This window comes from Anomaloglossus baeobatrachus, chromosome 6 (assembly GCF_048569485.1).
Source record: "Anomaloglossus baeobatrachus isolate aAnoBae1 chromosome 6, aAnoBae1.hap1, whole genome shotgun sequence".
NCBI lineage: Eukaryota > Metazoa > Chordata > Amphibia > Anura > Aromobatidae > Anomaloglossus > Anomaloglossus baeobatrachus.
The window spans coordinates 534,315,329-534,331,523 of record NC_134358.1 but is presented as its reverse complement, the minus strand read 5'-3'; the positions used below and the strand labels follow the sequence as shown (position 1 = coordinate 534,331,523).

Genomic DNA, 16,195 nt, shown 5'->3' with positions numbered 1-16,195 from the left:
GGCCCCCCATTTTTCTAGGGCCCCAGACTTGCCCGGGTGAACGCCAGCCCTAAACACAACCCATGGGCAGGTGCAGCCCTGTTTCTGGGAGAAAGAGAACACATTTTACTAATCCTGCACAACCATTTTAAAGGGTTTGTTCTGACACATTGGGGCACTTTTATAGATCTGCTCCATTGCCTGGTTTTAGCTGGAACGATGCATATCAGGTCTTGCAGTAATAATTTGGATACTGTGCTACATCATTACTCAGGTTCCTTTTATGTAATGTTATATTTTGAGAAATGGTGATTGACAACTACGCCATGATTGGGGATATTCAAGGAGGGATGCAAATACTTTTCATATCACTATATCTGTCCTGTTGGAAACTAAGGGCATTTGTGAAGCAGCAGCTGGATGATTCTTGCACTTTGCTTAAACTTGCTGAGTAAACAGATCTGCCGCCATGAATTAGAAAAGTGTCACCTGGCTGCCCTACAGCTCTCAATATTCATCCTCGCGGGAGGCTGAGACCGCATAGTAGCCGGCATCTAAAAATAATTCTCAGGAATTTTTGTGGTTGTAGAATGATATTTCTGCAGTAAATAAAAATATACACAGATAACACAGAAGTAGTGAAGTTCACTCGTTTGCGGTAAATCAAGCGGTAACACTCAATATCAAGCAGCAGCTGCGAAAGCACGCATATATAAAAATGTAGAAAAAGATAGCTCAAAAAACATGTAATACAAATATAATATTACCACTCTATAATTCCATAGTCCAGGTCCCCCATCTTGGCTATGGAGTTTAATTTTTAGCTCTACACTTAATCAAGGATCAGTCAATGAAAATCTAGAAAAGTTGGACTTACATGTCTTAAGGGTTGTCCTACAAAGACCAGTTTCACACAGTTGTCATTCAATTCAAACCTCAGTATAGGAAAGGGTTCTTTACAGTCAAAGCAGCCAAAGTTTGAGATTGCATATACTAAGAAATAGTAATGGCGTATACAATGACAAAAGTGAATACAAATTATGTATTGGTCCATGGACATTATCTAGCAGCTCTGTAGGGTCAGGAAGGATTGTATTTCTACCATACATCCTGTTCATAGGTAGAAATAGGAAAGGGTGCTTTACAGTCAAAGCAGTCAAAGTTTGAGACTCTATATACTAAGAGGTAGTAATGATGTTTACAGTGACAAAAGGGAATAAAAATGTTTTATTGGTCCATGGAAATTATCTAGCAGATATGTGGGGTCAGAAAAGATTGTATTTCTACCATACATCCTGTTCATAGGTAGAAATAGGAAAGGGTTCTTTACAGTTAAACAGTCAAAGGTTGAGATTGCATATACTAAGAGGTAGTATTGGCATATACAATGACAAAAGTTAATAAAAAATGATTTAATGGTATCTGGAAATTATCTAGCAGCTATGTGGGGTCAGAAAGGATTGTATTTCTCAAATCTATCCTGTTTATAGGTAGAATTGGGTACAGTTGGCTAGGAGATTTTGTAGTGAGGGGTTTGTGGGGAAGTTCTACCTTCTAATTATTAAACCACTAGATCCGGGTAAGGTTGACCATAATGGATATGTATGGTTTTGTCACCCTAAAGTATACCCCTAGATATCCCATTATCGCTGGGCATGATCTCCATTTGTTAATTAAAGGGATGGTCCCAATTTACGAAATTATTACCTATCCACAGGAAAAGTGAAAACCTGCCGACCGCTGGGAAAACTGGGCTTTGACTTTCCCTGTCCGAATGGAGTGGAGGCTTCACATGTAACCACCGTTCTATTCATGGTCTACCGGTCAAGCATTGGTTTGGTGGGACCCCCAGCGATCAGAAACTTCTCAACTTCTCACCTATCCTCTGCTTGGGTGATATCTTGCTAAATTGGGACAACTCTTTTAAGGACAGTTTGCCGCAGTATAGTGTGCGGCACCACTCTTGTGCAAATTTTTACTTATTGTAGATTTGTGAGCCCTCGCGGGCAGGGACCTCTATCCTCCTGTATCTGTCTGTGCCTTGTATTGTTTATGAATATTGTACTTGTCCTTATTATATATACCCCTTTCACATGTAAAGCGCCATGGAATTGATGGCGCTATAATAGTAAATAATAATAAAAAATGTTCGTAGCCAATCCCGTAAGAATGAAGCAAACCTAAAGAAACTAATCTGGGAAAATGATCACTCTCATCATGCCCTCTCCCTCCTCCTCTTGCCATGATGCTGCTTTATGCTCACTATTCCACTATCAGGTGAACTCTTTTAAGAACAGTTACCGCAGTATAGTATGCGGCATCTGTGGCGCCCTGGACAAGCCAGGTCGTCACAGGTACTACAACACAACACCCCCCACCCCGAGATAGGCACATCAGTCAGACACAAGTCCTTGTTGCCTCCCTCCAGGGGCTGATGTCCACACCAGGTGGGGCGGAGTCAGGCGGTTGGCCTCACCCACTGAGGAGTTCACAGTCCTGGAGGCGGGAAAGGAAGTCAGTTGAGTTGAGTTGAGATCTGAGTAGGAGTCAGGAGAGGAGTGCAGTTAGGGAAGTGAAAGAGTGAGGAGTAAAGTGGTAGTAGAGGAGCAAAACTGACCGTGTCCGGGTACGTGGCCCGGGCACCGAGAGCAAGGTTGGCAGACGGTGGTGGCCGTCTGCAGGAGAGGCAGATCAACGCGGAACCGTAGGACCGGGGACGGGCGGTGGCCCGCCGGTACCGAACCGGGGAGCGAAGTGAAGCCAGCACAAACCGGCAGGGCCTGTGGACCCCGACCAGGCCTGGAGTCGCCGTTAAACAGGTCAAATCCGTTATTGACAGGAACCCCAGGGGTTTCAAAACAGCCAAGACCCGATTGAAGGCAACCGTCCAAACAGCAAAAGGGAAATACAGCTACCGCCACATCTAGAGTTCCCATGGCCAGAGCCTGCGGGCAAAAGGGCTCCTCCGGCACATATCCACGCTGGGGAGCGGGTTACCGGTGGGAAGCCATCGGGACCGAAGATACACAACAGGTGCAGGGAAAGGCAGCCACCACCAACCGTCCGGGAGAAAACCACAGCAGCCAGCTGCAGGACCCGTCTATCCAGCCGTTTGTTTTACCAGAGACTGTGCCTCCATTTGTGGCTGAGTGAGTACTACCGTGCTATCCGGCACCGCGCTGCGCAGTCCAAGCGCCCCCCCCCCCTGCACCTTGCCAACCCTGCTTCCCCGTCACCTCACTGGGCCCCGGGACCACCAACCCCCTACCCACGGTGGAGGAATCAACATCCCAGCTGCTCCCTGCCATCGCTCCCGGGATCCCCGTCAACAGCAGCGGTGGTGTCCAACCTCACCACAACCCGTGGGTGGCGTCACAGACCAAATCCCCAAACCAAATCACCCCTTTCACTCACGGGCGAGGAGTGCCGCTCGAGTCCCCGGATCCGGCCCACCGCTCGAGCCACCGAGCAGCAGCAGCGCCGGACCCGAGCGCCAGCGAGAGCACAGCAGCAACGGCTCCCTCCCCGCCCGCGACACATCACTCTTTGGTGTAAATGTTGGCTTATTTTTCATAGCCAATTTGTTAAGAATGAAGCAAACCTAAAGAAAGTAATCGGGCAGAATCATCACTCTCATCATGTCCTCTCCCCTCCTCCTCTTACCATGATGTTGCTTCATTCTCACTATTCCACTATTAGGTAAACTCTTTTAAGAGCAGTTACCGCAGTATAGTGTGCGGCACCACTCTTTTGTGCAAATTTTGACTTATTTTTCGTAGCCAATCCCGTAAGAATGAAGCAAACCTAAAGAAAGTAATCCTGGAGAATCATTACTCTCATCATGCCCTCTCCCCTTCTCCTCTTGCCAGGATGCTGCTTCATTCTCACTATTCAACTATCAGGTGAACTCTTTTAAGAACGCTTTACCGCATTATAGTGTGCGGCACCACTTTTTGGTGCAAATTTCGGCTTATTTTTTGTAGCCAATCCCGTAAGTATGAAGCAAATCTAAAGAAAGTAATCTGGGAGAATCATCACTCTCATCATGTCCTCTCCCTCCTCCTTTTGCCAGGATGCTGCTTCATTCTCAGTATTCCACTATCAGGTTAACTCTTTTAAGAACACTTTACGGCAGTACAGTGTGCGGTACCACTCTTTTGTGCAGATTTTTATTTAATGTCTTTTTCATAGCCAATCTTGTAAGAATGAAGCAAACCTAAAGAAAGTAATCTGGGAGAATCATCACTCTCATCATGTCCTCTCCCTCCTCCTTTTGCCAGGATGCTGCTTCATTCTCCCTATTCCACTATCAGGTGCTGCTCGCTGACATTGCCATGGCTCACCAGTGCGCCTGCCATCCGCCGTCGATACCGGATGATTACACTTCTCTCCTGGACAAGTCATTTCAGCATCGCTCTCAGCCACTCGAATGAAAAGCCTTTTTTTTTTTCCTCCCCTGAGCCAAACGTGACATTGCATAAGAGATTAGAAGCCATTTCCACAACTGTGTGCACACATAGCAGATGCCATAGGTGGGGGGGGCACATTCTTTCATTTCCAATGCTCATCAGGCACCAAGTTGTTCCCCGCCGCCACCGTACAATATGCGTCGCCTCCCTACTGCATGAAGAAATTGCTAATTACAAGCATTCTTTCAAGAGTCACTCCTTAGGTCTTCAGGTATTCTCTCCTCTGGCATCATCATTAACCTCTTCACTCCCCGGCGGAATAAAAAGATGATTTGCTATTTGTAAATATAATTCTTTACATACGACAAAAGGAATTGTGCTGAACTTTTATACAGCCCCGAAGAGTTGAATTTTTTCACATCTGTTTGCTACATTGTTACAACCCCCAGCTTTTCACACTGCCCATCACTCAGAACTCGTTAAACCGGGTAACGAGGAAAAGTCATCCGAATAAGTAAAATACAGTCAAATCTCAAACTAAAAAAGAAAGGTAAAAATTACCTTGTCCAAGCAGTTGACTTTTTCCGTAGGGTACACGACTCGGCCACAGCGGGCGCATTGTGGGTTCATTTTTTTAGACTCGTCAAAAAAGAATTTTTCAAAGATCAGTAATGCAAAAAAATAAAAGAGCAAAAAGGAATAAAAAAGAAAGTGCCCACCCCTGGCACTGATGTCCTACAGTTTCCGCAGGCACAGGGAGCTGTCAGTGATCAGGCGGTGGAAGTGCTGATCAGCTGGAGACAGAATACATCACACTGCAGTCCCAAGGCAGATGTGAGAGTGTGCGACTGTGTACAGGCAGGCGTCTAAGCTCCCCCCAGTCCGCCCTGCCTTCTTTTTCTTTTTTCAGGTTTTTTTTTTATTGCTTTATTGAAATCTACAACTTACAAACGCAACACCTAGGTGAAATCAGGGATTATGAACGGATTTGTTGCAGAAGTTTCACCATTCATATAAATAGTACAGAAATCCAGGCACGTTCCGCAGAAACAAACCTGTTCTCATGGACAGTACAGGTTTACTGACGTTTCTGCATTCACACCTCAAGTGTTTTCCCCATACCGTACATAACCGAGCTCTTGTAAAGTGTCAGTCAACGGATGCAATCTCCAGAAAAGGTCCTTTGTAGTCCAATAGCTCATCGTAATGCACAATTATACGTGTTTTGGAGATGGTAGTGGCCCCCCAACCTGTTGAGCTCCTGATTGTATCAATGATATGAATGTGGCGCCCTGTGCCTACCGCAGTCGCCACAGATAACTACATGTATATTGTCATCTGTATGACATGTATTGTAAGCCTTAATTAGGATTTGGCTATCGCTGCTTTCACACCTCCGGTTTTAGCAGTGCGGCTAAATCCGGCTCTAAAACCTATGCAACGGATGCGGCGAAAAAAACGCATCCTTTGCATAAGCTTTTACATGCGGCCCGTCCGTTTTTTGCCAGTTGCGGCACGCTACTAAGCATGCGCAGTGCAAAAAAACGCATGCGGCGGCCGGATGCGTTTTTTGCCGCATCCGGCGTCCATAGGCATGCATTGGAAAAAGCGCCACATCGGCCGGATGCGGCACGATGCGTTTTTTTTCGCCGGACAAAAAAACGTGCCAGGTAACGTTCCATCCGGCCGCCGAAAGGGCTAAATATGCCCCATCAGGCAAAAACCGGACCAAACGCAAGGCCATGTGGCACTAATGAAAGTCTATGTGGAAAAAACGCAACCGGCGGCAAAAAAAAAACGGTTGCGTTTTTTCTGCAAAGCACCGGATTGTGCCGCACAGCAAAAACCGGATGTGCGAAAGCAGCCTAACTCTGCTGATCACATCAAAACACACATTTACATACACTCCCTTGTTAGGCTGTCTCTTGAGAGAAAACCAACTCTTGAGTGATGAGCCCTAAAAGGAGAAAGGGGAGGAGCTTAGTTGTGAGGTAAATTTCAGTGAGGAGCAGTTAGTCATGGTGTGAGGTGAAGGGAGGAGTGTACTGAGGAGAGGTCCTGTCCTGAGGTGATTTCTAGAAACTTCTGGAGGGGCCAGCTACACTTGTCAGAGTATCAGTCCCTAGGTCATTGGTGCCTTCAAGGACGGTGACAAAAACTGAGAGACTGCCACATTTTTATAAGGGGCAGTGACATTTGCATGGGAGCTCAGTGGCACGCTTGAGTCAGGAAACTTCTAGAAGGAATAGAGAGGTTTCCTATGGGTGGCAAGGTGGCTCAATGGTTAGCACTGCATTTTTGCAGCGCTGGGGTCCTGGGTTCAAATCCCACCAAGGACACCATCTTCAAGGAGATTGTATGTTCTCCCCGTGTTTGCGTGGGTTTCCTCCCGCACTCCAAAGACATAGAGATAGGGATTCTAGATTGTGAGCCCCAATGGGGACAGTGTTGCTGATGTACTGTATGTAAAGCGCTGTGGAATTAATAACATTATATAAATACAGATAGGGATTCTAGATTATGAGCCCCAATGGGGACAGTGTTGCTTATGCACTGTATGTAAAGCGCTGTGGAATTAATAGCATTATATAAATACAGATAGGGATTCTAGATTATGAGCCCCAATGGGGACAGTGTTGCTTATGCACTGTATGTAAAGCGCTGTGGAATTAATAGCATTATATAAATACAGATAGGGATTCTAGATTATGAGCCCCAATGGGGACAGTGTTGCTGATGCACTGTATGTTAGGCGCTGTGGAATTAATAGCGCTATATAAATAAATAATTATTCTTATTATTCCTACAGGATTCCAGTCACCTGCTCACCAGAAGGGAGTACAAATCCAGATGATTCTTGTCTTGGAAATCCAAGGATACCAAGATACCTATTCCCAGGTGGGGAAATAGTAGCAAAAACAACAATTTGAAAAATATTGTATACAATTTTTCAAAAAAGGAGCAAAAAATCCAAAATTATTAAAATATTAATTTTTATTGAAGACAAATGTTAAAACATACCAAAAAAAATAAAAGTATGTATGTATACAGAAAAGAAGACAGCGGCATAACAAACGAAATTGCACATGATAGAATCCAAAATACAATGAAAAAGTGACTAGTGCGAGAATTCAATGTAAATCTAATTACCTCCCCAAATCAATACATTCACCACGGTATAAAGGCAATATTTATAAAGTGCCCTCGTACATAAAATTGCACATGGCCCTTATTAAATAAATAATTAGTATGTACAAAAAGGGAATATAAATATAGGAAAATATATATCTATGCGAGGATAATAATACAAAAATCGTCACAAAAATATGAATTTTTATACAGTATATGCTGTGCAAATAACCCAGTAGTATTGTTTTGTGGATATACTACCAAACTATCAATAGATGGGGCTAATCCCGAAGCAACATAGTGCTAAGCGTTGTAAGGGCTAATATAAATTATACCACATTAAACACAAATAGAGTCCACAACAAAATACACGATTGTTACCTGGCTAAAATACAGTGTGTGCCGCCAACCTCTCACCCCGACGTACATTTCACTAGTATCTGGCTTCAACGGGGGAAGCGTGAAGTATACTATCACCACACAGCAGAGAAGCCAAACTCCCATCGAGGCAGAGAAAACCAACATTATTGTGAAGGCTGTAAAGAGTGTCAAAGACTGTATGCAGAGCTTCAGTAAAGGCTTCCTGTCCTGTCTCTGACTGAATTATTCCCTGCTGCGCCATCCCTACCTCAACACATCCCCCAGGAGCTAGGCCTAATTGGGGGGCGAGAGGACAACCCTCTGGCACTGTGCATCACCACCTAACTTCTGGGGCCCACCAGCAGTGCCCAGCCATACCACAGCCGAACATCCCAACTGATGTCATGAACTCTTTATTTAATTTTTCTTTCTCCCCTTTTTAAGTATTATTTTTTTACTCCCCATTACATGAACCCCATGTAACGCCCCTACCGGCAGCCACGCGCTCTCCTATCCCTCTCTGTTACAAGGGTACCATGACAGAGAGTGGTTCCTCCAATTTCTGGTGTCAGGAGATCCCAGCGCAGAGCTTCATACACATTTTCTCAGGTTACTACTGCTTTATCCAGCGCTGCTAGAGTTAAGGACATCCTCTGGTTCCAGAAACTCTGAATGAAAGGCATGGGCAGCTGTTCTCTATTGCTAATTAGCTCTGTTATAAAGACTTCTCTCCTAATCCAGGTAAATTGCTGGTGATAGTTTCTGCTATTATTGCCTCTAGAAGGAACCTGTTAGCTGAGGGCCAAGAAGCCATTCAGAGAACACTTGCTGAGTGTAAGTTGTGTTGTTTTTCTCTTCCTTGTCCTTTTTTGGTTTTGCCTCACTGGTCCATTCCTCATTATTACCTCTTTTTGCTTGGACTGCTTTGTATGATTGCTGTTTATTTTATCCTTGTCTGCCTATCCTTTGTGTCTTTTAATCTAGAGCGAGACTAGCATTCCTGCTTCCCTGCCCACTATACAGGGCTGAGCTCAGGGATAGGCACATGATCAGTGACGGGGTGAAAGAACCTGTATAGTTATGTTAGGTAGTGCAATGATTAGCCTCAGGTGAGTTTAGGAGATGACCTTGCTCCCCTTTCAATAGCGCCAGGGCCCACCATTGTATCATGTACCCTCTGTGTTGTGGCGCTCACTGGGGGTTCCCGTGTACCTTGCGGAATCCCAGTAGTCACTGCGTGACACTCTCTCCCGGTGGGGACGCCGGCACTTTCACCATCCCAGTTGCACTGCTCCATTCCTGGTCCCTGTTCTTGTATCCTGGGGACTGTGCACCCTGCACAGGCCTCCTGGGAGTAGCCTCAGGGTGCACTTGTGGACAGGCCCCTTTTCTTCAAGGGCCAGTACACCCTAACCTGGAAGTACCTCTCAGCCTATAGCTGACAGGTATCAGGTATTTAAGGCACCTCCTTTTATGGAGTGCAACTGGTCAACATTGGCTTTCTTGTGATGTTTCAGTGTCTACCTTTTTTTAACGTATTGATTTTCAACATCCATGTCAGCGACACAGGGAGGGAGGCCAGGCAGACGGACAGGGTCGGGAATTGATAGCAAGACCCGACCCACATATTCCCTTCCTGTTGCACCTGTCAATCAAATAGCATTCCATTGCTGGAACTTTACTGGCATATATTTCTGAAATAAAACATCCAATCTCACAATCTCAGAAGAAAAGGTATGTTTACACTCAGCATCCTAGAGCCATTATAGCACTGGTTTTACTTTATATATGAAAATCCTGCTGGTTAGTTCCCTTTAATGTCTCCCATAGATGTCCATTTAGACGGATCGGCTGTCGTTCCTAAAAATGCTTGTTCACAATAAACTTTCAGTATAAATGCACCATAACCTACATGACAATACAAACAGCTGCCTTGCATTACAAATACTCTCGATAAGGGGGCATTGTCTTGGACTGATATAAAAAGCACTGGGCCAACCCTTCAGGAATGAAGTCATGTATGTTTATATGACTTTGATGTGGGTAAATCTCCAGTGGAGTGTTTTGTCTTCTTCATTTTGTATAATTACCTTTTTTTGCACCCACCGCGATTTCCAGGCTCAGTCTTTCATAATAATGATGAGTAAAAATAACACATGAAACAGTAAGATCTACAACCTTCAAAGTCTACGCCTGGCTTTTGTTTTACTTGCCAACATATTGTCATTCCAGGTGGTCTAGTAAAAGTGCATCTACCATTCCACTATAATGTACATGATAATTTACAACAGTAAATATTCCATATGCTGAAATAGCCTTTGGCTCTCTTTTTTTACACAAAAGGTCCATCCTACACATCAAGTTAAAATGTTTGTTTTGTTTTTTTTTGTGTAAATCAGATTTTATTCGAATAAAGAACATGTTTACAAGTTATAGGATTGGCAACATGTGATGTACAGTAGAATAAACCAAATCTTGGAGGTAATAAGTAATACAACACTTTTCTACTTGCATAATAATTCCTTTGATTACACGCTTCAGGTCAGACCATCATCACCCATGTAATAGCTTTGCTTTGGAGATGATGCCCACTGGGAGACCAACAATCCAACCCCCATACAAAAATGTATGCAGCCTCGTTTAGAAACGGGAGGCAACGTAGATGCACAAAGTCCCTGAGATGACAATCCTTTCTAACAATGTAAACATAACATAAAATGTACAAAGAGGAAAGAAAGATGAGAAAAGAGGAAATGTAGGGGGAGAGGGAACAGAAAAGAAGGACGAAGAAGATGTCTCGTCTGGGTCGTGTGCAGCCCCCGGCACTTTTGTTTTGTGGAATGGACAATCACAGAGGTCTCACGGCCCCAACTGAAGCTTGAAGCCATAGTACCAGGTCTGGTGTCTCTCTATACATAATCCACGGCGCCCACAGCCTGAACACTCGCTCCCCCGAGTCAGACGCCTGGCTGACCAGCTCCTCCATCCTATAGATCTGGTTCATCTCGGCCACCAGTTCAGCCCGCGATGGCACTTTGGTCTGCCTCCAGTACCTTGGGATTAATCTCCTTGCCCCCGTCAAAAAATGCCTTAACAGGCTTCTCTTGAAGTTGGCGATCGAGATATTGCTTAAGGATAGAAGAGCCAGTTCCGGCGTCAGCTCAAACCTAGTTGATGACACTTTATTCAGAAGGGCAAACACGTCTAGCCAAAAATATTGTATGAGAGGACAAGACCACCACATGTGGATGTATGAGCCTCTATCGTTTGAGCATCTCCAGCATTCTTCAGAGACAGATGGGAACATGGAATGAATTCTGGAGGGGTAGTGATACCACCTAGAAACTATTTTGTAGCCCCGTTCCTGTGACGCTACATCCAGCGATGACTTGTGGGTAAAGAGTAATATTTTTGAGCGTTCCTCTCCCAAATCCATCTCCCGCTCACTCTTCTTCCAGGGACACTCATTATTTCTCATCCATATTCACTGCTTCCCCCTCCCACTGGCAGTCCTGGCGTCTGTAATTGGTTGCAGTCAGATGCGACCCCAGCCTGTGTAACAGCGTTTAACTGCTTGCTATCACCGATCCTGTCTGTAGGTCACTATCATGGTATAAGTATAAATAAACAAGTTGGAGCAGAGTCCCCCCATATTTTGATACCCAGCACAGATAAAGCATACGGCTACAGGTTGCAGCCCCCAGCCAGGCGCTTATTTTGGCTGTGTAACAAAATAAAAGGAACCACGAGTGACTTTTTTTTAATGTTTAATATTAAATAAATTTAAAATACCAGCGTGTGGTCCCCCCCAATTTTTGTACTCACCCATGATAAACCCGACAGCTTTGGGGCTGGTATTCTCAGGCTGGGGAGACCCATATTTATTGGGCCCACCTAGCCTAAAAATAGCAGCTTGCCACTGCCCAGGATTATTGCATCCATTAGATGTGACAATCCTGGAACTTTACCCATCTCTTCCTTTATTGCCCTAGTGCAGTGGCAACCGGGGTAATAAGGGGTTAATGGCAGTACACAGCTACCACTAAGCCCTAGGTTAGTAAAGGGAGGCATCTATGAGACACTCCCCCATTACTAATTTGTAAGTGATAAACATAAACATCGAAAAAATCCTTGTTTGAAATAAAATACAAAAAACACCCTCTTTCACCACTTTATTAACCCCCCAGAATGCCATGATCCAACGTAATCCACACGAGGTCCCAAGACAATTTCAGTTCTGCTAAATCAGAAGGCATATGTTTAGTCTATGCAGAGCTGGAGAAATTTACTGCATAAAAAAAGCTATATCTTTGTTGTGATGGAATCATAATATACTGTATAAGCAGTCACTAAAAGGTCAATGCTAAAATAAATATGCAAAAATTGATCATTTATTTGGATGGAAAAGGCCAGTGACTTCTTAAAATAAATAATAAAATGCAGCCGCTGTAACTAAACAGGATATTAACCTAAAGCTCCATATAAAAAGTCATAGCTCAACTCATGACCATCTAGATTGTAAGCTCTCTCTACTATCACATTATTCAAACTCTGTCTTGCATCTTTTTTACATTTTCCCTATCAATCATAAAGAATTTCAGGGATCTATAAATAGTAATTAACAATAAAATAGCCGCTAACAGTCCAAAGTTTGCCTGGACTACTTTGAAGTTTCAGAAACAGTCTAGAAAACTTTAGGAAAATCCTAATCTGAAAAGAAATACAACTCCAAAAGTGGTAGAGCATTTACATCCCCAAAGAAAAAAATATTGAAAATATTTTTCACAGGAAGAGACACACACACACACACAAAGGGACACAGACAGAAAGAGACAGACACACGGAAAGAAAGACAGACAGAAAGAGACATAAACAGAAAGAGACAGAAGAAATAGACAGAAAAACACACACACAAAAAGACACACACAAAGAGACAGACAGAAAGAGACAGACACACAGAAAGAGAGATAGACAGAGACACAAAGACAGAAAGACAGACAGAAAAAGACACAAACAGAGACAGATAGAAATAGACAGAAAGACACACACACATAAAGAGACACACACAAAGACACACAGAAAGACACACAGAGATAAAGAGACACACAGAAAGAGAAACATACACAGAAACACACTGGCAGAAAGAGACGCACAAACGGAAAGATGCATACACCGAAAGAGACGCATACACAGAAAAAGACACACACATAGAAACTGGATGTTTGAGATAATATATTGTCAGTTTTGACAGTTATCCTTGATGTTTATCAGGGGGACTATAACAACCAATCAAAGCTTTGCTTCTATTTTGCTACAGATCATTAATAGGAGCTCTGATTGGTTGCTATAGGCAATGAAGGACATTCTTAGTATTAGACAGCTTACATGTCAGTTAATATGATTTTGATGGTGAGGGTTGCAGAGTGGGTGACTTAGTTACTATCCCGGCCAACATCAGGTACTACAGCTAGTATCATATATTATTAAGATATAAACCCCACAGATAAATTTGGCCACAATTTGGCACATTATTGCCTTTTTGCCATTATTTTGCAGGTAGATGACAGCTGACTAGTAAAACTGGGCCTCTTTTTGGTCCATGCCATTGCCAGTAGTACCATTTATGGTGCCCTCATGAACATTTGGCCTGATGTTTTGACTAGCTGTGGTTGGCTTTCCTTTAAAGGCTTATTGTTCTGCTCTTAAATCGGCAGAATTGCAAATTTCTTGTAGAAACATGCAACTTTGCACTTTACTTTTTTTAAAAAAAATCCCTTTCAGAACAAAAGTATTTTTAATTCTGTAGCTTACTTCTTTCTGTCTGTTATTGGCCACCTCTGCAATTTATCAGAGGTGATCAGTTTTCAAGGCAATGAGTGCTGTCACGGCCGGGCGGTCGGGTAGACCCAGGAGGTGGATCCACTGGACCGGACTCTAAGATGGTGGTAAGGAGTCCGGCAGCTGAAGCACTGAAGGGCGGCAGAACAGTCCGTGCAAGTGAGGGCAGCGGAGGAGTCCCTGGGACCACGGAGTCACAGATGGTGGTACTGGTGACGTAGCTCAGGTTCGGAAGCCGAGATGATAGTAGGCGGGGTCCGGAACCTCTGGAGCGGGATGACGGGTCACCGCAGGGATCCGAGATGGTACGGACTGTCAGTTGGCAGACGGACAGCGTGCGGGGTTCAGGACACGGCAGACTGGATGGCGCGGCAGGTACGGCTCTACAAAGAGAGATAGGTGAGTATAGGCACATAAACACCAGGAGACCTGACTCCTAGCTCAGGGAACACGAAGATCAGGCCCCGCCCCCTTGGACAATGACCCCCTATATACCCTGTACCTGTGCAACCTCATTTCCTGTTAATGGACGCTGGCCCTTTAAGAAAGGGTCAGTGACCGCGCGCGCGCCCTAATGCGCATGCGCGCCGCCCGAGTGCCAGAAGCCAGGGAAGGAGGCTGCGAGGAGGACGCAGGGGAGCCGGCCAGGTCCAGGGAAGCTGTCGGGCGCCGGGATCGGGGTCCAGGGACCCTGGGACGGACGGGATCCGGTGGCTGGAGAGCGGGGAGCGTGGCAGGTGAGCCGGGGAGCGGGGGTGAGGACCCGGGAAGCGTGACAGTACCCCCCCCCCCACGCCCCCCTCCCCGCAACCGGGACATGAAGGCACGGATAAGAGGAGTGCCCACGTTCTCCCTGGGCTCCCAAGACCTATCCTCAGGACCATACCCCTCCCAGTCCACCAGGAAGAACTGCCGACCTCGTACGGTCTTCATGGCCACGATATCCCTTACCGCATAGATGTCATCATCGGCAATAGGTGGAGGAGCCGGACTGGCAGCAGCGGAGAAAGGACCAAGGACAACCGGCTTGAGCAGGGAGACGTGGAATGAGTTGGGTATCCTCATCGTGGCCGGGAGCTGTAGCTTGTAGGATACCTCATTGATCTTGCGGAGGACCTTAAACGGCCCGATGTAGCGAGGACCCAGCTTGTAGGACGGTATCTTCAATCGGATGTACTGGGAAGCAAGCCAGACCAGGTCACCAGGAGAGAAACACGGAGGATCCAGACGTCTCTTGTCAGCGTGTTTCTTCATCCGCTGGGAAGCGCGCCCAAGGGACGCCTTGACAGAGTCCCAAATGGTAGCAAAGTCACGGACAGCAGTATCAGCAGCCGGGACATCCGATGAAGGGGATATAGGCAGCGGGACGGCGGGCTGAAGTCCGTAAACAACATGGAAGGGTGATTTGGAGGATGACTCACTGACGTGGTGGTTATGGGCGAATTCAGCCCAAGGCAGAAGCGAGGACCAGTCGTCGTGATGGGCGTTGACATAGTGACGTAGGTATGAGGTCAAGATTTGATTGACCCTCTCCACTTGGCCATTAGACTGAGGATGGTAAGCAGAGGAAAAGTCCAGAGTCACTCCCAGATGTTTGCATAGAGCCCTCCAGAAGCGGGAGGTGAACTGGGTTCCTCTGTCGGACACGATGTGGGATGGAAAGCCATGCAAGCGAAAGATGTGATGTATATAGGCTTCCGCGAGTTCCTGAGCTGAGGGCAGTCCGGCCATAGGAACGAAGTGGGCCATTTTGGAGAATCGATCAACCACGACCCATATGACTGTGTGCCCGGAGGATAATGGCAAGTCCGTAATAAAGTCCATAGCTATGTGTTGCCACGGGACTGAGGGTATCGGCAGAGGCAGAAGACGGCCATGGGGCAAGTGGTTGGGCGTCTTGTTCCTGGCACAGGAGGAGCAGGCAGAGACAAAAGCAGCGACGTCCGTGCGAAGGGATGGCCACCAGTAATGGCGTACAATCGCACCCCATGTTCTCTTCTGGCCTGCATGGCCGGCTGTTTTTGATGCATGACCCCAGTGTAACACTTTTTGCCTGTCGGTCTCAGAGACATAGGTCTTCCCGGGCGGTATCTGGGCTAGAGTGACAGGGGCCACCGGAACGATGTTGCTAGGACAGATGATGGGTTGGGTAGTCGCTTCCTCCTGCTCCATGGGCATGAAAGACCTGGACAAGGCATCAGCGCGTACATTCTTGTCCGCGGGTCGGAAGTGAAGCTGAAAGTCAAACCTGGCAAAGAATAAAGACCACCTGGCTTGCCGTGGGTTCAGTCGCTGAGCGGACCGCAGGTATTCCAAGTTCTTGTGGTCAGTGTAAATTATCACGGGATACACTGCACCTTCCAGGAGGTAGCGCCATTCCTCCAGTGCCAGTTTGACTGCCAAGAGCTCTCGGTCCCCGATGGTGTAGTTGCGTTCAGACGCTGAGAAGCCCTTGGAGAAGAATCCGCAAGTCACCATCT

The 16,195-nt window shown here is 45.8% G+C and overlaps 1 protein-coding gene across 2 annotated transcripts in view; it reads right to left on the bottom strand.

The window, feature by feature from the left end:
* The window catches only part of LOC142243542 (LIM zinc-binding domain-containing Nebulette), a 321,524-nt gene extending 316,282 nt beyond the window's left edge, over positions 1–5,242 (bottom strand). Inside the window, exon 1 of one of the 2 annotated variants that reach the window (XM_075315580.1) lies at positions 4,950–5,242. In XM_075315580.1, coding sequence (XP_075171695.1) covers positions 4,950–5,018 — 69 coding nt within the window. In that variant the 5' untranslated portion in view covers positions 5,019–5,242. The remainder of the gene's footprint in view (positions 1–4,949) is intronic. The other variant, XM_075315581.1, reaches the window with a different exon arrangement.
* Positions 5,243–16,195: the final 10,953 nt, after the last annotated feature.